At 32.7% G+C, this 23,197-nt stretch overlaps 1 protein-coding gene across 3 annotated transcripts in view; it reads right to left on the bottom strand.

The window, feature by feature from the left end:
• The window catches only part of da (transcription factor daughterless), a 632,912-nt gene that overhangs the window by 244,792 nt on the left and 364,923 nt on the right, over positions 1-23,197 (bottom strand). For all 3 annotated transcript variants that reach the window (XM_089595689.1, XM_089595691.1, XM_089595690.1), the window contains one exon: positions 7,212-7,368. In XM_089595689.1, coding sequence (XP_089451815.1) covers positions 7,212-7,368 — 157 coding nt within the window. The remainder of the gene's footprint in view (positions 1-7,211; positions 7,369-23,197) is intronic.

Below are 23,197 nucleotides of genomic sequence, written 5' to 3'. Positions count from 1 at the left end.
TAGATTATTATTTAATACAACAAGACCAAGTAAAGCTCACGAGCTGAGCCCTAAGAGACCCACGAGTGACACTTAAATAAAAAAGTTAAGACCATACTTTAAACAAGTCTGGTCATAACACAAGTATCCATTAGGGGATATTTACTAAATATTAATATATTGTGTAACTCAGTAGCCAAAAAGTGTGGGCACTGAAAAGGTGGAAACAGAAAACATGGACAATGAAAATAACTTTCTGAAAGACAATGATCCACTACGGTGGAAAGTGGTATCTAAAGTACCGGCAGTTATGAAACCGGATGAGTACACCCAGTTTTTTATGTCTTTTTGCCCCCTAAGCTATCTGAACTATCACTCTTTAGACGTCGTGCGCGATGATGGAATACAGCTATATCTAAGCTTTGCTGTATACTGTAATGAATAATCAACTAAAAGAGCTTTAGAAGGACTTGAAATGTATGGGGCAAAATATTCCCACAAGGACTGTGGAAAAAATCGCGAAAAAATTAAACATTCCGTGTTTGCGAATTTAATACATAAAATCAACTTAAAAGTGCACAATCTTTTGTGTAAAATGCAAATAAATTTAGAAAAAACTTGTCCATCATGTCAGAAAGATATCGACCTAGTACAATATGACTGGCACTACAAAATCTTGATGCCCTCAATCAATTGGTTATGAACAACAAAAAACCAACGACCAAGGAGAAAAAAAAGACTTAGTGCAACTAATCACAAGTCCAATTATCCTTCTTTTTGCACAATTCCAAATAAATGAATGTGTCAATTCTGTAGTTTAATTACTACCTAGCTCAATATATCACAAGATGCTATTCTTATTCTCAGGCATACTTGCAAGAAAATGGCAATTACTGTAATATGTTTATTTCTTATTCACCCATAAACGATTACTTATCAGATAAGGGTAATTTAAAAAGAATAGAAATTTTCTTTTAAGTATACAATTAACCTTTTACTCCTTACATTCAACTCAGATTACTTTATTATATACATTTGCCGAGGATGGTGATGGTTTATGGAAGGGAAGGCTGTTAAGTGACAACTTGCGTGGATGAATATATTTTTTATTTTTATTCTCTTTTATCCCCAATCTATTCCTAATGATAAAATTTTAAAAACCTTAAAAGAGTTATACTTAATAAAAATCGTTAACTAAAAAAGCTGATGGTGTACTTTGTGGCTCTCCGAAGTGTCAAGTGAAAACCAAAACTAGCCACAAAGCCTCAACACATAAAGTCAGAAACTATCAGCTCCGTAGCATGTAAGACAAAAAAGTTTTAACTAAAGCGTCGCGCAAGATGCACTTTTTTGTGTGGCGTTTCAGTGAGTAGCTTTCTACCGCACATTGAGTGTGGTTCTTAAGTAATACTTTAATATTTTAATGTAAGTGGTTATAATTGCTTGATAAATAAATTATAATTTATTGTAAAACTGATTAAAGAAGAAGAAGCATTCTAGATTATGCAGGATCTTTTATTAATTAAAATCCAATAAAATTAATAATATCAAAAGAAGCAGCACTGAAGAATCATATAAAAAAAAAAAGGAAGGAAGAATATGCAGAGAGATACATTTTACAAATACTGACATTTTTTTGTTTGTTTTTCCTTTCCCCAATATACAAACAAACAAATAGTTGGACTATGTGCTATTCCGCAGCCATTAAAGGAACGTGAGACTCTAGTCCATGATCTTTGGTTTCACACTGAAGGCCAAATTGAATGATATTAATCCTCACATAACATTAATCACTTGTAAGACAACTGAACATCGTGTTTTTTTCGTAAGACATACCATACAGTCTGTTATACCTAGACAAAAACATTAGATGAACTGTATCTACTAACATTTTTCAGTAAAACGAGTCTTTAGCTGTCTACTAGGGTGGCAACAGCCAGATAAGAGGCATAATAAAGCTCATCTAGCTAAACGATTTTTAAAATACATTCTTATAAAACATATAAAAAGTACATGTCAGTTACATGCAACTAAAAATTGGAATTAAATCTTTTAGAAACTGTACTGTTGTTGACGAATAAATCACATGCTTTTTTACTTTGATTGTACAACTGGTTCTACATGAAGTATCAAAAGATAATAATTTTACGCATAAGATATTGCTTAACATGTTACTAAGAAATTTGTAATTGTAGCACGATTGGTTAAGATTTGTGAATAATGAAAGGGTTTTAGATAACACTTAGAAAATTGAGTAGCTTATACTAAAAGTGTGAGAATTACATTGTTCAGAGAAATAAATTTTTCAAAATTGCAACTAAAATTTATAGTAAACCAATTTATTCGTTGAATTGCGAAACCTAGTATGGTTTCCAATAAACACAAGAATATTGTGCAGCAGTTATTTAGAAAAAACATATAATTTTTTATTTTTTAACTATTTAAGCAAAGAGACACATTAAAAATACGACATGCCTTACCGTATCTTTAGGAACATAAATAATACAAAAAATTAGTTGTATTCATTTGAGATGGTATTCAACTATATTAGATAAATTTTTCTCTTAACAAAACGTGGAAAAAAAAGGTTGTATATGTAAAAACTACCAGCTTTTTGTATGCAACCCCATAGTATACAAAACCACGTGGTTTTCTAGAACTTAGTAGTATTCCTAAACAAAATCCAAGGGGTAAGTCACATGGTGTGACCATGTGGCTCACTACATGCTAAAACTACGTATTTTTTTTAAGAAATGATGAATGTTAAAACATTAAGATAAGGTAGCAATACTTATTCATGACAAAATACCTATTTATTGGATAAATTTATTCATCCAGCTGTAAAGTAAGTGTCATATTTTTGTCAAAATGGTAAACTGTCCTAATCTCTAAATAAGTAAGTATTTCATAGTAATTTACATTGATCACGAAAAACAATTATTCTTATCAATAGAGCAAGCTCACATTTGGAATCACAATAGAAGTATAGGGAGAAATAAAAAAAGGATAATCTGATTTTTTGTTTTTCTTACGTAGTGTTATAAGTAATCCACAAAATATTTTTAAAACTGTAATCGTATAGATGCACAACCGAATACATACCTCCATCGCTAAAATGTCTCTAAGTTATCCGTTTTCTAAAATGATATCATTGTTAAGCTGACATTAATCTGATGTCAGTTAGATATCAATTACTTATTTATGTGCACTATTAGAATAAAATTGATTTGAAGAAGGAAGCAATCAGAAGATCAAGTGATTTATGGCTTACAAAACAATTTTTCTCCTGATATTGTACATCGATGAAAAACCAATATCTAGTTCACACCAACTGGATGTCGTTTCGACAACTAATAATACGTTAGGCATCCGATAAATGAAAAAGACATCGTAGTATTGAAAGTATGTTATTGATTTTTTAGATGTATAACAACACATTTAATAATGCTTTGTTATTGATGTTTAGTGAAACAGCTAAGTACAATAAACGATGTTTCACTGCAACTGTTGTGCCAGTATATTGTGATCAATAATATAAAAAACTATAATTTTTTTAGAGTACCCTTGAGTCATAATTGCAAGCTTTATTAAGCCCAAAAATCAAGGTTATTAATAAGTCTCTTAAATAAATTACATTTTTAGTAGTAGTGATTACAAAATCCTTTGATAGATATGTTAGAAACTTGCACAATGCCTAAGGAATTTTTGTACCTAAAAGACAATTATTTGCAGTTTGGATACCGTTTTCATTAATTACTTATCATATAGTATTGTTACGTCAACGTGACGTACTATTAAAGTTTAGGCTTTCGCTTAAGAACTCAGGACACACGCTGGGCACGTGAATGAGACACGGAGCTAAAAGGGTAGTTCTAACTAAGGACACAATATTTGCAAAGGGGCTTCGACTGTCTTAATACAACTTGAAGCAATTATTATGCAAGGGCTATCCCGATGCACTTAACTTTATGCGGAGCAACGTACCGAAGGGTATCTCGTCCACGATCTAGATGATACCGGTACCATTACGGGAAAAAGTTTCATTCCTAGGGATTACGTAGGGGTAAAAGGTAATTTGCCTCACAACTGGACTTGGATATACTACTACCGTCGCGAGTACTGATTTTCGCTTTAATTCTATTGGCTCTTGCTCCTATGGTACCACTACCGTGGCAGAAAGTGGCGTGCACGAATAACAACTAAATAATTTTCAAGGGTCCACGGGTACCAATACCGTGGCAGATATTGGTGCGCACGTAAGCAACTTTAATAATTTTCAAGGATCCTTGGGTACCAATACCGTGGAGGATATTGGTGCGTGCGTTAACAACTTAGTTATCGACCTGGCGAAAAAAGATTAAAACGGTAAAGAAGGGATATTAAAAATGTTGTATTATAACTTTCACACTTACTTTTGTTTAATTATAAATGAAGTACACGGTGAACAAGTACGAGCCGAGGTAGGTATTCTTACGTTACGTGCTCGTGGAGGACTGAGTGATAGTAGAGGCGGACTCTAACTGTTGAGTCAACCGTTTGAAGGTGAAAAACAAGAATTAACAGTGTCCTTACCTCGTGGTAGACTGGGAGGTAGCAGAGGCAGACTCTTACTACTTAGTCGAACGTTCGAGGGGTAGTACTTAATAGAGTCTCTGGGTCTTTTTATAAATAGTTGCAGACCTCGGCGACACGCTGGTTCGATCACAACGTAGGAAAGCTTGCCAGGGGAAAATCTTGCAAAAATGACAATAGCCGAAAATCCAATTGGCCAGAGCTGCTCTAGTTTAGTGACTCAGAAATTTGCTCTTCCCAAATCTGGTTCACTCTCCTTTTTGCGCTAAGAGAAAGGAAGGAGATTCACTTGCTGATGCCCTTCCTTTCCCTTTTACATACAAAATTGACAGAATTTCAATATGATTCAACCTTAACATAAGGATAGAATATTATTAATATTTACTAATGCTAACCACTGGTCATTTGTTCAACTAAACTTGTTGCAAAAAGAGCCATGTAAATTGCTTAACAATTCGATGTACGCTCGGGTGAATAAACGATTGGTGATTTATTGATTATTACTACTACTTAAACGCCAAAACGGTGGCTGCTGCCGTAATAACTTATAATTATAATATTAGTGGTGGTAGGTACAATAATAAAAATAATAATAATAATAAAAATAATAATAATGATTATAATAATAATTTTGATAACAATAATTATAATTATTATTACAATAATTATAATAATAATAATTGTAATAATGATAATAAGAATAGCAGTTGTTAGAATAATAATGAGAGTAATAGTGCTTTGCCTGTTGCGAGTTAACATTATTTGTTGTACCGATAGTTTTGAATGTTTGTAATAATACAAAAATAATGCGGAATTTTGGTAGAATTTTAGTCAACATGTTTTTCTGCTCCAAGTCGTTGGAGAAGGAGTCGTCTCGTGGTACCCTAGGGAATCAGAAACTCTATTACTCCCAATAGAGGTAGGCGTACTGACACTCTCTCCAAGTGAAGAAAAGGTGAAGGGTTAACTTTCCGTTTTCCTTTACATTTGGGAAAAAGTGTTAGCAATCATTTAGATTACAAATTGGACTATTGCAGTGTGTTTATGAAATTATTAATGTGATGCGAAAAGGGTTACTCTGTTAATCATGAGCTTGTGAACTTGAATGGTAAAAATCGGATAATCCCTTGAAAGTTAATAATGTTATTTACCAGGCTTGTCATAGTTTATAAGTAATGTAGTTGTTTGCTACTGGTGTAGTGTATACTGGTTGTTTGTGACGATTCTGGTTTTTACTAATATTTTCGCTTATTTATATGTATTTACTCTAAGCTCTCCTAATATTCAACTTTATGTAAGTTGGTCCTAATCTAAAATTGTATGCCTTTAATATTTTAGTTTAACTGTTCCCAGTTAAACTTTTGCATCTACAGTTGTCGAAGAATTTTTTTTTTTTTTTTTCGGTCAGCATAGGCTAGCGTGCATGTACATGAATCATCATTATACTGCAGGTATGAGTAACTTGCAGGTGATTCATCTTTTTTTGGATGCACGTTGGTCCTTACTAAATGCTTTTAAAACAACATTCCTAGGGAATGACCAGAAGAAAAATTTATGTGTAATTTTAAGTTTAGCGACGTTACAGTATATTCGTAATATGTTAGTTCATTAGAGGACGTAATAACACAAAATAATCAAACAAACAACGAATTTAAGTGTTTAAATGCATTTAGTCATAAAATATTTTGAATAAAAATCAGGTCAAAGAGCACGCCACTCAAACCTTATAACACTCAATAAAGAAAAAAAGTGCTGATGAATCTTTGATAAGGTAGTTGAGGTATTTAATGTGTCAATTATGAGCTTGGCTATCAAAGTTATACTTAAAAAGGTTATTTTTAAAGTTTTAATATACCTTCATGCAAAAGTTTTGGATAGGCTTATGGGATAAAATAATGAAAACGGGACGTTTGAAAATCGTGGTTATGTATTTGTTAAGCATGGGCTCTTATTGACGCATCAAATTTTGACACCAGAAATGATGCAATTATTCTGTGTAGAGCTACTTTGTAATGTTATTTCTCTGATACTCATTTATTTATACTATAAGCATTGCTCTCTTTTTTCTTGTTTCTTATACGTCATATTTACTGCAATCGAGCATGAACTACCTTAATTAAAAATAATAATGTGTGTAAATCATCTGCTAATGAATGACGTATTATAATGATTTTGTAGAAAATTTGTTGTATCATACTATTTTTTACTAGTACATTAACATAATCCAACCAAGCGATATTTATTTTCATCTATCACAAGTGGAGACCGTACATTAATTACATTACTGCATTGCTATAGTGTGAGCATATTATAACGTCAGAGCATTATTTCAATTTACTTGAAAGCTTATATTTCTTACCATAGTTTTATTAATGTATGACTGCAAGACAGTATAATACTATAAGTAGGAATAAGTTGCGTCATGAAACAAAACAAAACATAACCGTTTTTAAATTTTGATCTCAGAACTTTAAAAAGCTCACTATACATACAATTAATTGCCACAAAAGGTTTTCAAAATTCTTACAAAAATGTTAATCGAATATATATTATAGGATCAAGTACAAAATAAAAAATTAAACTTAAAAATTTTTCTAAATGACGCTATCATGCATAATTTGTATTTTAATTTTTTAATTAACTAACTTATAAATACTTACTATCGACGCGTCCGTTTTGTTCCCTTTCCTTGTGAAGTCGAATTGACTTGTGTTACTCCAATGATTCCTACAGTTGTGGCCACCTCAGTACTATGAGGCTTCGTCTCAAGACAACTGCTATCTGGAGGATCCTTTCTTTTATCCACGGAAACATACTCTAAATAACCAATTCAATTATGAGTAAACTTTTGCAGTTACATTAATAAATAAAAATAAGTCATGGGTCTTATTTGCTTAGCTTGAACGGTACGAGATGTTGTGATCTGTGACAAATACAAGATCATAGTATTCACTACTTTTTGTTTACTGATTGTTTGTCTATGCCCCAAAGCTTTAGTAAATATAGATTTACAGTATGTTTTTAGGTAGAAGAATAATTAATTTAAGAAATTTCGCATCAACTTTCCTAGTGCGGCGAGCGAGTGCCCAAACATGCACTTTCTACTTACGTAAATAATATTGTACCTACATTAAAAAATATCTTAGTAATACGAGCTGCACTTGTTTTAAACATTCAATGCAACGATTGGTTCGTCTAACAACGAGTTCCTAACCGTAAAAAATCACAAAACATTATAAACCATAAAAACAGCATTTTACGTATTTTTTGACAGTATAGATAAAAAAATCAGTTTTTTTGCACTGAAGAAGCTACTGTTCAGAAAGAAGTTTATTTGAGAAAAGATCAAGAGTAAAAGATCTAAGGACTCCTGACAAAAGCTAAGCTGCCTCGTATATGTGGCAGCGATATATAATTCGAAATTAATTGTACTTACAAACAATGTCTGTAGATACACACTTACATATATATGCCAAAGCATACGTGCGGGCCCACACACCCACACATCCATCCATACACACACAATCCTGGGATAAATATCCAAAAATTTACTGTCAAATATTTAAGTATACATTGTTTTCTAAAATAAAGAAATAATAAAAACAATGTCAATAATAATCAGAATAACAATCATAATTATAATAATAAGATTTACAAAAACAGAAAGATGATAGGAGATACATGAAAAAAAATCTGTACAGCAGACATTTACTAAGGTAAATGTCCTTATTAGGATTGGCCCCACAGCACTAGTGCCACTGTCCTAGGTTAATCTCTATGAAGTAGCTATTTTTAAAAATGGCGAGAAAAGGCTTGTAATACTTAGCAGCGTTTCTACTTTTACACATTTTAGCGTTGTGCTGAAGTTTCGAGAGAAGGCTCTCAAGGGCTGATCTTATTTATAACAACAAATCTTATGTTTAACTTGTGAGCTTTAATGGTAAAAATTTTGGTTTTTACTGGTGCTCTATAAATTTACTGTTAATATTTACATTTTTGAAAATGGTTCCCAATTGTTGAATTTCTTTGTTCATAAGAAGATTATAAGACCAAAATGTACATAACTACAATACACTGTGCCTATTATTTTATAATTATGTTCCTATTTCTAAAACTTTTTCAAAACATAAATTTAGCATATTTTGAGACACTTGAAGTTTTGTCCTTTGAACAATCCAAACGTATTAAACAGAAATCATTTTAACGTTTATTTATTCATCAAAACTGTATTAATTACTCGTTGAAGTTTGGTATAATAATATGCTCACTTTTCAAGATAGGTTACGTTCAATTTTTTCCCTATTTACGAAATCATCTTTAAAATTGGTCATTTATGCCATGTATTCGCTATGCGCCTATTTTAGGTGAAGCCGTCAAGTGAGAGAAACTGTCCCTCACTAAGATTGCCAGAATGTATGGAGCCTTATAGGAAATTTTTTAAATAAATTTAATAAATTGTCATTAAGAGTAGATTGACCAAATAAATCAGTGATTTGAGTGTGTATTATGTTAGTGTACAGTAATAAATTTTTTTTGGTGTTGTCATGTGTACTACAAGATTGGAAATATAAAAACATGGATTGCGATTGTGATAACATAACATGTATAAGTGTTATACATGGTTGCACTTGTGTGCTGCTTGAGAAACAAGTACAACTTACATTCATCCATTTCTCACAACACAGTGTTCAACATAAGTAAATACTAATGACAGGTTAGGTTAACTATTACACATTTATATTACGTTTTCGTGGATAACTTATGTTTCTTAAGCTGTACACAAGTGTAAGCATGTATATGCACTTAAATATACTGTGTTATCACAGTCGCAATCCATATTTTTATTTTTCCCAATCTTATAGTACACATGGCAACAACAAACAAGATTTATTACTGAACACCAACACAACACACACAAATCACTGACTCATTTGGTCAAATCACTCTTAATAAACTTTTTTTAAATTCATTAAAAAACTTTCTTATAAGGCTCCATGCATTCTGGCGACCTTAGCAAGGAACAATTCCTCTCACTGTACGGTGGCACCTAATATAGGCGCATAGCGAATAATGAAACTTTTTTTGTGACTTCATAATGATAAACCAAATATATAATACTTCTTTATCAAACATGTTGCATAACATATACATAAATTTTCATGATTCATTAATTAGAACAAGTTCTAAGAATAGGGACATTTACCTGATGAGCAGTGAGGAGCTACTACCGTATGGATAGTATAGCTGAGCCAAGCTCTGTCTGCTCCCACGTATTCAAGCAGACGCTATACGGCGACACATAATATGATTGCTCATGATTATATGTATACATGCATGCACGCGTCAGCTAAATTGAAAATGTAAGTGAATATCATTATATCTACATACATCATGTACCATTTATATAGTATAGAAGATAGAGACTAGCTTGGTAAGCTGCTCGCCAGTTAGCAGCAGCAGCACTGTACTGTATATGTAAAGGCACAATTCACAGCCACTGGAAGTAGGAGAGAGAAAACACGTGACCATGTCTTTAGATTATGTCAGTTCTTATAAAGTCACTTTTTTAGCTGAGATCCTAAACGTCCCATAAAAAACTTCGCTTCAAAAAATATGACAATAAACTGGAGGCGTTATATTACGCATAAGTGGCTATTTGTTACTACATACCAGTAGTTTAATCATTGTACGTGCGGTATACACATTAAGTTAGTCAAGTCATTTTTATGGTATAGCAGTCAAACTGGTGTTATTTGTCGTACCTTTCTCACTGGTGTGGTGAACCAGTTTTATGTGCATGCAAAAAACAGGTCTTTAGCCGATAACTTTGCTAGTCAAGCACCATGCCACAGACTTCACAGTGACTTTCATAGAGCACATTAAAAATTAAAACATATCAGATGATGATAATCCTACAATGAGCAAAATAGTCAAAAAATTAAAATAATAAAAGTTAGAGAGCCTGAGTAAGTTTAATTATCAGAGATCCAAAGTTAAATTATTGTTAAGTTTGCATTATAGATTATAATAATTAAGGCTTTTTCGTATCGATATTCTAGTAATGGAAAGGACTTCGTCGTATCAGCGTATAAAAGAATTTGTTCAACTTTTCTGCAGGCTAAAAAAAAGTTGTGCTGCTGTTTATAATGGACCGAATATTTGCATGAATTGCAAGTCAAAAATTCACAAATTTGGGTTACATAAGATCAAAGGAACAAAAGCAAGAGTGTACTTATTGACAGCTGATAAAAGATTTTAACTGTATACTTAACGGCAACATAAGCAGCCCCAACAGTTTTACCTATTATCTACGTAGCTCATGTTGCCAACGCAGTTGCATTGACGCACCGATGTAGACTCATAATTAGGATCTATTTACGTTTGTTTACGTTGTAGTTTACAGTTTTTAGTAGTAAGAATTTGGTATTAGAGTTTCTTATCTTTTTGTGACTATAATCAAGCTTAACATTTTCTAATACTAAATCAACGTACTTCTTATCACATGTCAATACTAGAAAATCTTTGTACTAAGTTGGTTAGTTTAATTTATGAAAAGACTATTAGTAATACATGGCTGGTGTGCTTTTAAAATTCTGTCACAATGTTTGGTCACGTCACAAGTGGTAGTGACACTTGTGAAATCAAGAAAAGTCCAAGATTCGTTCCAACTGGCCAGGCCTACGATTCATTGTTTTTATCATCGTCTACCAAAAAGTAACTATACTGAGCATATGGCGGCTAGGGCTCAAAAGCATTGAGATGCTGTTGTGAAGTTCTTGGTTTCTAAGGTCTTTTTTGGTGGTTGGTAATGCTGCTTGTGACAAGAAAAGGCATTCATTATTCCTTGTCAATTATAACTTGCCATTCTGAAAGAGGTTAAATTGAACAAGCTACAATACTTAATATTTCTCTCATTGCACTAGAGAAGTATTATACAGTTTTGATTTCAATCATTGTAGAATCCTTTCTACATGCTTAGCATCTGATAAAATACACACAATATGGCTTGAACTAACCATGAGCTACAGTAGCATGCGCTCTTTTCTACGTTATGTTAATATTTAACACTCACTGTTACTGAATCCACTTTTAATGTATTTTTTTTAATTTACAGATTTGAATTGAACTATGCTCTTAGTTAGCAGTGCTAAAGAAAAAAATTGAATCAAATCAAAACTGACATAAAAAAATACAATATAATAAAAAGAAAAAGGAAATAAAAAAAGAAATGAAAAAAAAAAGATAAAATGAAAATACAAAATGAAATAGAATGAAAGAAATTATAAAAAAATTTAAAAAATTAAAAGAAACAAACCAGGGGGTATAAACGGGTCATGGACCCACGGTAAGAACGAAATTCTTTGTACATGAGATGAGTGCCGAAAAATGATTAAACTTGAGATGTGTGTCAAGAAACATTATTAACTAAAAAAAAACACAATTCCTTAGGTAACAAGGGGGTTGGGAGACCAATAGGAAGAACAAAGCTCTGAAAGTTGTAACTCTTTTTTCTTTCAGTAGCAACTTTTAGTTGCAATTTCCAGTTTTAAGTTTTGCCTTTTTTTGCTAAATATTTCAAAATAAAATTAATACTATGGCTTTGCAGTCATTGGCAGTAATGTAGTGGACTGCTTAAAAGGTAATTTTAGTTGCAAAAAAAATTATTGAGTTTAGCTAGGGCCTAGTAAACAAAGATTGAAAAAAAATACTTTTAGAAATCGTTTTAACAACCAAAACAAACATTTAGACCGTTGACTATGTATATATCTCTACAGACGACTCCAAAGCCATGGCATTACCAAAAATTCGAAATTTTTGGGATGAAAAACAGCTGAAACTCTTCGCCCGTATCACCGTACGTAACGGATAAATGAAACCAGTGGACAGTGGGTTATTGGGCACCCAAGAATAAAGTTATACATCTATAAGATTCTGTGGCAAACAATATGTGAATGAAAATGCCGAGAAAAATACCTTGTATAAAACAATATTTTAAATAACCCTATGCGGTGTATCGCATGTGGTGCAGTTATTATTTGAACTATGATATTCGGTAATTGGGTGTGGCTTTCATAAATATTGTAAGATCAAATAAATTAACAATTATAAACAATATATTATAAATATAAAAATAGTTTAGATTAAATCCATGGCACAACATGTTGACAGGCTGGCCAGTACTTAACTGTGTGCTTTCATCTTCAATAGGGTAGTAGTATATCATCACATGGCAGTAAACGTCGCTGCAGAACGTTCATTATACATAGATTTTTTGAGGGATATCATTAAAACGTACATATAATATAGCATGAAAATTACCCACAAAAAATTGCAGATCGTTTAAGTGTACCATTTTTTATATGTTTTATTTCAAAAAAAAACCTCAATTTATCATTTATACTTATAAAAAAATCACGTAAAATTGCATTTATAAGGAAATGATCTGTTGAAAGCTTTCAACGTTTTGTATGATAGATTACATTATTGTTATTGTATAAGCCTATAAAATTTTAAAATAAATCTACAAGTTAGGTTTCAATACTAAAATTATGAAAGAATGTAACGCAATGAAAATTAATTTTATTATTTTAAATTAATTTTATATTAATTAAATACTGTATTTATAGAACCTCGTACGAATAAACCATTGAACAAAAAACGATGGAAAAATGAAAAACTGTTGGGAAAAAGTTAGAAAACACGGAAAAAAATGTAAAAATTGTTAAAATAATTATTTATTGATCTATTTGGAAATTAAGAAATCGGTGAAAATTAAATTAATATTCATTAATGTCTGGAAAAGCCGCTGCTCACAAAAATATTTTGTGTAAGTTTAAAAAATGATTATTCAATAAAAAAAAAAGTTAATCAAATAAATAATTAAATACTTGACATAAAATTTTTGTGAACCAAATCAATTAATAATTGGTATATGAATATTGGAGTTCAAATTAAGTTACAAACCACAGTATAAGTAGAAGAAACATGAAATTCTTATGATGGGAGCACTTGTAGCAGAGTGGGTAAGATACTCAGCCCGTATGTAGGAGGTTGAGGGCTCCAAATCTCTTAGAAAGTGTTTTTTTTTTTTTTTTTCTTTCAAACTGTAGAAAAAAAATTTAAAGCTTTAATAGGAATTACTGTGGGAAAAAAAAAATTACAATTGAATGAAACATTAACTGCTAGGTGTGTGTGCTTTGATGATGTAGTGTGAAGGGAAATAATGGGGCGAGGCAAAAGGGGGAATGATGAGAGGGAGAGGAAGTGTGCAGGAGACTAGCACAGCATGGTTGGAAGAGACAGAGTAAGGGGAAGTGTGTAGGGGACTGATGGTGAGGGTTACGGGGTAAGGGAGAAATAAAATGAATTAGGAGGAAGAGTTTTCTAGTATTTAAGCTACTTCGGTTTCATAAAAATCTGTCGTTTTTGAAATTCCAGCCCCCCAAGCACGCGACATAAAGAACTTTGTTCTCAAAAAACAACTCTCAAAGTAATACATTTAATATATCCTTATGGATATGTTCTTAAATCTAGATCACTATTTGTATGGACAGTATAGTAATAAAATACTTTTTATTTTAAAGTGATGCATTCTAAATCGTTTCCATTGCGTTGCCATGACAAATAAATCTGACGCTATCGTAGGTGGACATTAGTTTTATTGAGCTATGAATAATAAAAAAAAAATTACATCTAAGTTTAACATTACAACAGTATTGTACGTTGATTATTCTAATAAAGGTATTGCAGTTATTCTTAACAAAGTCATAACAATAAGTTTTTTAACATTTTTTACAAATCTCATAGATTAGATTTTCATTTGAAAATCTAGCAAATACCTCGTTTTCTTTATTTAAATACCACGTAAAGTCTGTTATACTTGATTTTTTTTATTTGGAATAAATAGTAAGACGTAGCTAATATTAATTTCTGGTAGTACTTTATTACCGTATCATTACTTCGTACGTTATTCTGCAGAGCTAATTGCATTCTACAGACATTTTAGCATAGATTTTGATGCCTTTGACATCGTTTCTTCAGTTTATGGGCAAAATTGAAACACATTTTTATGCACTCAAAGACGCTTATACAAGACTATTTCTGCCCACATATTTTCTGTTACATTATGATTTTGGGGGCGTGGTGGTAGGTTTTATCTATAAAAACGAGAATGGTCTCTTGAGAATTTCATTGCCCTCAACAACAAAAAAAACAATTTTTATTAGTATGTCTAGCAGTTATACTAATCAAAAAACTATCTTCTATAATCGTACGTTATTTTCCTTATTGTACGATGACCACTAAATATCATTTTTAACACAAAAATATCATTTTTTCTAACAAATCTAGGAATTTAAGTGTCATTAAAGTCATTGTTCTTGACAAGAAAATTTTTTTTCTTGTCTACCATGAGTCATTAATGCAAAAACAATGTCTGCCACAGAAAAAAGTTCTGAAACTATGTATAAAACATAATATAATTTTCAAAAAAAATCTTAAGAATAAGGTTTTCTTCATATATATTCAATCGTACTTGCTTAGAATTTTACGCGAAAAAGTGTTATTAGTATTACTACTTTTAAATTGCTTTTTAGAGCGTTGCCATGAAATTTTAGCAAAAGTGATAATTATGATTGTGTAAGAAGAATTTCTTGGAAGTATACTTTTATCAAAAGTATATTTTACGAAGTGCAAAAATAGAGTAAACTTGAAACATTGTACCAGCAGAGACGTGACTCCAGAATTATTGGATAGGACAGGTAGTGCATACCAAGGAACAGAGAGCCTTTAGAAGAGAATTATTCGCGATACAGTTGAAAGTGATGATAAACAAGTTTCGTAATCAGGGGTTAAGCTTGACGAAAGTTATATGAGTCCTGGATGACCGACTGATACCGCGATTTAAGCTTGACTTTGCAAGACGTAGGTAAAAAATTTGATTAGCTGGATGGGAAAGATTACCTTGAATGCAAGGCACTGATGGGGCTGTGAAAGTGTAGTGCCAGAGCAGATACAAGTGAACACGTACCTAACACCAGCTGACGCGTTTAACTCTATGCCATAAACGTGCCCCATTTTGTGCGAGTGACAGTGATAATGAGAGTGTACATTGCTGATTTTCTTCACATCTTTTCCACTATGGAGACCGAGATTCTTTACGCAAAGCTAGACAAATTAGCGCTTAGTTAGGCCAACGCCTGCCACAAGCTTGAGATACATCAAACTTTGTGCATTTAAGTTCATTTAGCTTATTTAACCACGAAGGAACTTTGCTATTTGGAGGAGTCACGACGTCTGGAGCAGCAGAATTGAATACAAAAGCTAGATCAGTAAGTGAAAATATTTAGGGTTAGAATAGTTATGGGACGCACGAATGTAGAAGACCACGTTTCAAAACCAACCGCTTTCTAGACAAGGCAAACAGGTAATTCAGCGCCAAGTTATAAGAAATTCCCTGTATGAAGTCAGTTGACCTTGATTACCCAACTGCTGCAAGAAAATACACGGATAGACATCATATCTATCAAGCGTGGAACCAAATTTTGCCACCTCTTAACAGAAACTCATGATTACGTGCGGCAGCTATACCACACTGCTACTAAGTAGATAAGCCAGCTGTTAAGCCTACCAGTAGTTTGAATAAAAAGGGGTGATCTAAGCAACCAGTGACTAAATCGAGATGGATACCCAAGAGATGGCTGAGTGGCGCAAAGAGGTAATAAAGGCATTTGAGTTGAAAAGTAACAACAAAAACTACTGTCTAATATTTTTTTTACGTTAATTAAGTGAGACGCACCTCACGCAAATCTAGTAAATTAAGAGCAGACTCATGTGTAACATTGTATTGCAGTACACCATATCTGATTTAAAAATTAACTAATTCATTAATCATTTATGGTAGTCAACACAAGCAAACGCCATTAAATCTTCATTACGCACGCGCACCACAGCATTTAAGTGCAGCCACAAAATAACAACTTAACAAATCAGCAGCATAGTGGACAATCCAGTAACTTTATGCAAAAACGTCACACGCCACTCGATGATACTTGGTACCCTGAAAACGATGCATCCAATATATTTGCAATCAGTGTTAGCAATAGAATCGAGGAGTAAAACCAAAGCCGTTAAATGCCCTCCGGCAATCTTTCACCGGATAGGCTGATTTTTACCATTCAAATTGGTACTAGCTTTATTCGCCAAGATAATTATAAGGAAAATGATATCGAAACCAAGATTGAGCAGATTAGGATAATTAGCAAGTGTAATAATTTTTACCTGTGTAATGAAAGACTAAAAGAAATAAGTAATACCAAAACCTCTTTTCTTCTTCCTGACGCGATAAGAGCTGGACGTGGGAAAAGTGGCCAGCGTGCGTGCCGTACAAATGGCTGATAAAGACTCAGCCCAATCCTATTTGACCATAAGTCATTAAAAACTTTCAACCTGCTCCCGCCGAACCCTCTTTAGCACGTAAAATTTTTGTGGACAAGAAAAATCAGTTCCTATCGGATCCCTATCTCTTGGTTATCCTATAGAACAAGAGCCCCGCTCTCTAGTGCTCAAGTTGCACCTGATTACATCATACTTATAAATAAAAGTAAGTTTTCAAATTTTTTGTTTTTATTTTCTTTGCCCCAAATCGTTGCACACGAGGTTCCAGTGTGTTATTCTGGCACTCGTGCGCAGTGGTATAAATCGTCATTGGTCCAGGCGATATCACAAACGTTACGTTAGCTGGCGCGAACAAACTTTTAACGTCTTTTTCAGACGGACATAGATCGCGGCTATCGAGACTACGAAGAACTCTGTAGCTTCGGAAGCCGCTGATGCGAAGATTGAATGAGATCGTCCATTATCAAGCAATCGCATAATGCTAAGATCGGGGAGACGAAATTCTCAGATCCCTGTGTGCTGACAGATAAGTCTCAGTTAGAACTGAATGCGAGCCAATGGATTTGGCCTAAGTCGTAAGTACCTCCAGTCCCCACGCTATCGATTCCAGGCTATAAGGTGGAAGCCTTGGCTTAAGAACTACGTGTCACGACGTAACAGATGTTTAAAAAAAAGAAGTCCAAAGGCCACGTGAACCGTGAGACCAAGAGAAATGACCTTTCGGAAAATACAAATGGCCAGGTACCATGCCGTGATAAAAATTGGCTTGCTATTTATTTGTTTTGGGTTAAGGCCCAAAGTGTGTTAGCCATGTTTACGAATGCAGGAAAACAAAGCACCTCGTCCTGCCCCGCTAAATTTTGTCAACACGAGTTAGTGACAATGAGGTTGAGTTGACGGGTCAACACAGCAGAGAGTGTAATGCGTGGCGTAGTATTAGATCAGGGTGAAATGAGATGCAGAGATAAAAGTGACAAGAGAATCGCGCTCCTAAAGATGTTTGAAAGCTTCACTTTTCTGTGGAAAATAGAAAGAAGAATTCTAAAGACTTCCTTGAGCGTAAGAAGCAAAATAACATTATGGAGAGATTTTGCGCGTGAACTTAGATAATAGTTTATAAGGAAGTATGATCTTTGCGATAGACTTGTTCAACAACTTACGCCAGCGTACTTAGAAAAAGAGGAAAAAGGTCGATGACTGTATAAGTAGTGTAAGATATATAGTATTCTAATTTTACAAGCTGCTATCATCCAATACTGTCACCAAAGTCACGATGTCCCATGAGTCCGATGGTGATAAGCCCATCATATGCAGCCACAATACATGTGAGTACAGCAGCTTTGAAAATAAAATTTTGTTAAGGTAAGCTATGATAGTCGTCAATATATCTTTCTATATTAAATAGTTAACTCAGTGGGGCATTCCACACAAACCCCACACCGCCCCCCCACAAAATAAGGTAAAAATCCGTTATTTTCTTGCTTATTTTGACGTATCGTAGTTTTACTCAAAACCCCCCACAGCCCCCCACTGACCCTCCAAAGCTCCCCCACTGACCCCCACACATTTTTTCATGGCCCCCCACCGCCCCCTCACCGACCACCCACAAAATGTTATATGAATAGTATAGAAGTATAGTATAAGTCTTTATTCAAGCCAGGGGGTTCAACCATGTATGGCTCCATGGGATAATAACAATTTATGTTTTTATATTTAATTAAATAGTTACACATTACTGCACAATACTACAATCAGCTTAACTTAAATACAATTAATTGTATTTCAATTTACTGGATCCCTTGGTTTCTTTGTAAGCATAAAGTTTTTGGTGAACTGACTTTTTTTGTTAGCATTTTGTTACGTTGAATTTGCCAGCCCTGTCAATGTGTTAAAGTCTATTACCACATTCCTACCAAATCACATGAAAATATTGTATAGTATTTTTTCTCAAAACATCCCACATTTCCCCACCTACCCCCTATGGATCAACCACAGACCCCCACGAATTTTTTCATGGCCCCCACCGCCTCCCCACACCACTTTTTTGCAACCTGACCATGATTATAAGGTCTTTACCTATCTTTGGACAAAACTGTCTTATTGCCATGATTTATTTAATCGTCAAGAAGGAATTTTGAGTCATAAATTGATTCATAGGGGGTTTTTGCGCAAAACATCATTATTTATACAACTAAGTACGTTTAAAACCAATTTATATGGAGTTAAGAATTAATTATTATATCATCATCACTTATATAGTCCTTTATTACACAATTCTTCTTTTTACGAACATAAACTTGAGTTAAATTAAGAGTATCATGAATATGAACACTGAAAGTTTTGCATCACTTTATGAGTCATCTTATAAAGCTTAATAAAACCACGAAGACTTACGTCCATATCTATTTTGTTTTAAATTAATGCTGAAATGTGTACAATAGATGAAAACGATATACATTCATGATATGTAATATAAATTAATAAATTTTACCTAAACATAAAAAAATAATAATTAAAACATGTTATGAATATAAGATACATTATTATATTTAAAAATTTCTTTCCAAACTATATTTTAAATCTCTAAACTGCTTTCTCTACCGACTTGAACAAAAATTACATTTTTATTTTTGCATCTTGATGAAGCCACGTATAATTGACCATAAGAAAATAAAAAATTTTTTAAGTATAATCCCTTATTATCAAAACTTTGACCTTAAGACTTATTTATAGTCGTAGCAAATGCTACAACTAATGGAAATTTTTTTCCATATAAAATAAAAGGTAATGATAAAGTATTTCTCGTATTTAATGTAATTCTGGGAATAAAAACTTTATTACCAATTTTTTCTCCCGTTACTATTTCGCCTTCTACGTTATACTTCAGTAATTTAGTAGTTCGCAATCGTATACCGTTACATAATCCGTCTGATATACTCAAATTCCGAATAAACATTACTATCGTACCTATTTTTAATTAATGATCATAAGGTGGCAAGCCTTCACGAATGTTGTTTAACATTTCTACGGGAAAATTTATATAAATATTATCATCTGATTTATCAACACCTTTATATGTTGTAGCAGTGTCGATGCTGTAATAAGTTTTAGTTTCCCCATGTAATTTACTTGAAATCTTGTAGTTTAAAAAAAAAGTATGTTTATTATGTGAAGTTAATATCACGTTATTGTGAAAACAGTTGCTGTAATTACCAAATATTTTAGTACAGACATCATCTGTTATCCAGAATTTAGGAATGTTAAATGTTTCTATGTCCCCTTCTCCAATTCTTAACACTTATTTTGGAAATTCATTATAACTAGAACGGATATTATTTTGTTATCTTAAAATTTTGAAGAAGATCCATAAAAATAATGATTCAATAGTTTCTTCTATTATTATAGTTCTATTACCGTTTCTATAACTGGAAAGATTTGTCGAAAATCTCCACCTTATACTATTAATTTATCACCAAAGCAACGTCTTGTATTACACAAGTCTCTCAACGTTATATCAACGATTTCTAAAGCTTTTTTCGGAATTATAGAAGCCTCGTCCCATATTATTAAATCAACTTCCCTTAGTTTTTTTTTTTTCAGTTTCAAACTCTAAAAATACACTTTTAATATTATCTAAGTCTAGAGGTAAACGAAAAGTTTAATGACTGTTCATACCTTTTGGTAGTAATACAGATGCAATTCCTATCCAAGCCATTGACAAAATATTTTTGCCTCTAGAAATAAAGTGATAAATGAGTGTCTTATATAAGTAGGTTTTTCCGGATCCACCAGGACCATCTATGAAATATATTTTTTCATCTTGTTCACAAATAGTTTCAAAAATTTTTTTGTGATCTTCATTTAAATTTGTGTACATAATATTGAACATTTTTTTACTGAAAGATATTTCCTCAATATTGCAATTATTTATATAGTTCCTAATGGTTGGTGTCGGTAAACTAAAAGACTCACATGATTTACCTTCCGATACCAAAATTTGATTGATATGTACAATTATTATTATTATTATCGAAGTCTTCCGTAAAATATTTTTTATATTTATTCCATATTTTGTTTCCTTGAATGTTTTCTGAAATCAAAAACCAAGCAAAAAATTGTCTTAACTGGTATGGAAACATAATTGTTATGGCTTCTTTAAAAATATTGTCGATTTCAGAATCATATTCTATTAAACCCATTGCAATTGCAGTACCCCTGAAATTTTTATATGTTATTCCATTATGTTTTTTAACGTCTTCAAACGATGTAGCCCCATGTAATTTATTTAAAATAAGTTTTAAAAAAAGCGTTCATGATCTTTTGGAGATACTATGTTTAATCTACCTATAGCCATATTTTTCAGTGTAACTCTCCTTTTTTTCCAAATTTTAAGTTTATTGTCAAAAATGTAATGTTCTGGAATGTCAACATATTTTGGTGGTTTTGCATAATCATTTACTTTATTTAATTCAAACCAAGCTGTAAGGGGTGTTTGATAATTTTTTATTACATTTTTGATATTATTTTCTTTAATGATGAGTTTTTGTTTATTTTTAAGATGAACAGCTAGATTTACAACTGTATGACTTCTACCACAAATTGGATATTCTTGAAGTCTCCAAGCTGCTTCCATTGGACTTACATATCTAGCATTCACGTAACTACTAATTTCATCTACTATTTCTTCATTTAGTTTGTTTGATTTCCCTATTTTAATGTATGTTTAATATCATTAATTAACATGAGTAGAATATTGGATTTTATTAAAAAGTTTACGTGTTTTTTTATTTCAGATAATAACTTGAATGTTTCAAGATAACTTAATGTATCAGGAATCATAAATTCCCACTAAAAATTTGACGTGGTGACGTCAAATTTATCATATTCCAATATTTATAATTTCCCAACAATTACTTTACTGTATAATTTAAATAGTTAAAAATAAATAAGAATAAATACACAAAAATTGTAAAAATGTATTTCTTTTAAAATATTCGAAAGTTGGGGGACTAGTATATATGTGCCCCACCCACTAGTGTGTGTTGTGTGAGTGTGTGTGTGTGTGTGTTTCATTAGAAGGTCCAGAGTATAATGCCTTATTAGATCCAAGCGAAACTCCATCGTTATTGGACTTAAATCAGCCGAACGATGAAAGAAACTCCCGATTCCCAGTAAATTGTCGATGTAGAGCATTAGCACGGCAGTAACAAACGCATTAGGATTATGAAAAGCACAACTAGACTTTGGCTCTCCGGGAGAAATCTTATTTTTCAAGGCAGTGTCAAACATTGATCGGGAGGAATGTTTGTTTTAAGAAGGCATTATCACGAAATGAGCAATCAGTTACAGAAGTGTGTCAGTGAAGATGAAGCAATCAGATTATACATACCGATTTTGTATCAATTTCCGTGACTTAAGTAAAGTGACAAAGAGTGACGTGTAATTATTACAGAACACTAATGCAATTTTAGACAGGAAGAAAAATGCAAGATACCTATCAGAGATCAATTTGAAGTAGGCATATATTTAGGTACCGATGATTGCCATGAGTAGAAAATACACAGCTTTCTCAATGCCAAGATCAGAACAATGGCACTTTTGTGAGATCCTGTTTGGACTGAATAATGCGCTGATGACCTGTCAACGGCTCACCAATGCGCTTTTTAGCTCCAACCTGCAGTTAAAGGTATTCGGTTATCTGACTTATTGGAGCTTTGGGGAGCTAGATAAACAAAGCTTGAGACTGAATCCCGAAAAAAATGCTTATTCTTCACTATCCGGTGCTCAAGGATGTTAAGCAGCTACGTTGTTTCTTAAGGATGGTCGGATAGCTTAGCAGATATATACATAAGGTTTCCGTACTAAAAATTCCTTTAGTTAAACTTCTGCGTGAGAGGCAAGTGTATGAATAAGGAGAGAAGCGACAAAAGTTGTTTAAGAGGCTAAAGCTGACGTTATCATAAGCGCTAGAATTACTGGGTCCAGTCCGAATTTTTAGAAGCCTCTTATGGTGTAGACCAATGCGAACAACTATGCCATCTCGGCCATATAAGCCCGAGAAGAAGACGACGGTGAACATCCGATCGTATATGTTAGCCACATCCTCACTTTAGCTCAGAAAAGTTATAGCGTAATCGAGAAAAAGTATGTTGAGGTAGAAGAAATGTTATAATCAGGCACAAAAAAAGGTATGCTTTGAAGTATGTGTGCAGGTAATAAGGTAAACTCATTTTTAATTTGATGTGACATC

Source organism: Copidosoma floridanum, unplaced genomic scaffold (assembly GCF_036245765.1).
Source record: "Copidosoma floridanum isolate Cflo_tuat_1 unplaced genomic scaffold, Cflo_Japanese_pri ptg000027l, whole genome shotgun sequence".
NCBI classification, from domain to species: domain Eukaryota; kingdom Metazoa; phylum Arthropoda; class Insecta; order Hymenoptera; family Encyrtidae; genus Copidosoma; species Copidosoma floridanum.
This window is presented reverse-complemented; position numbering and strand designations above follow the sequence as displayed.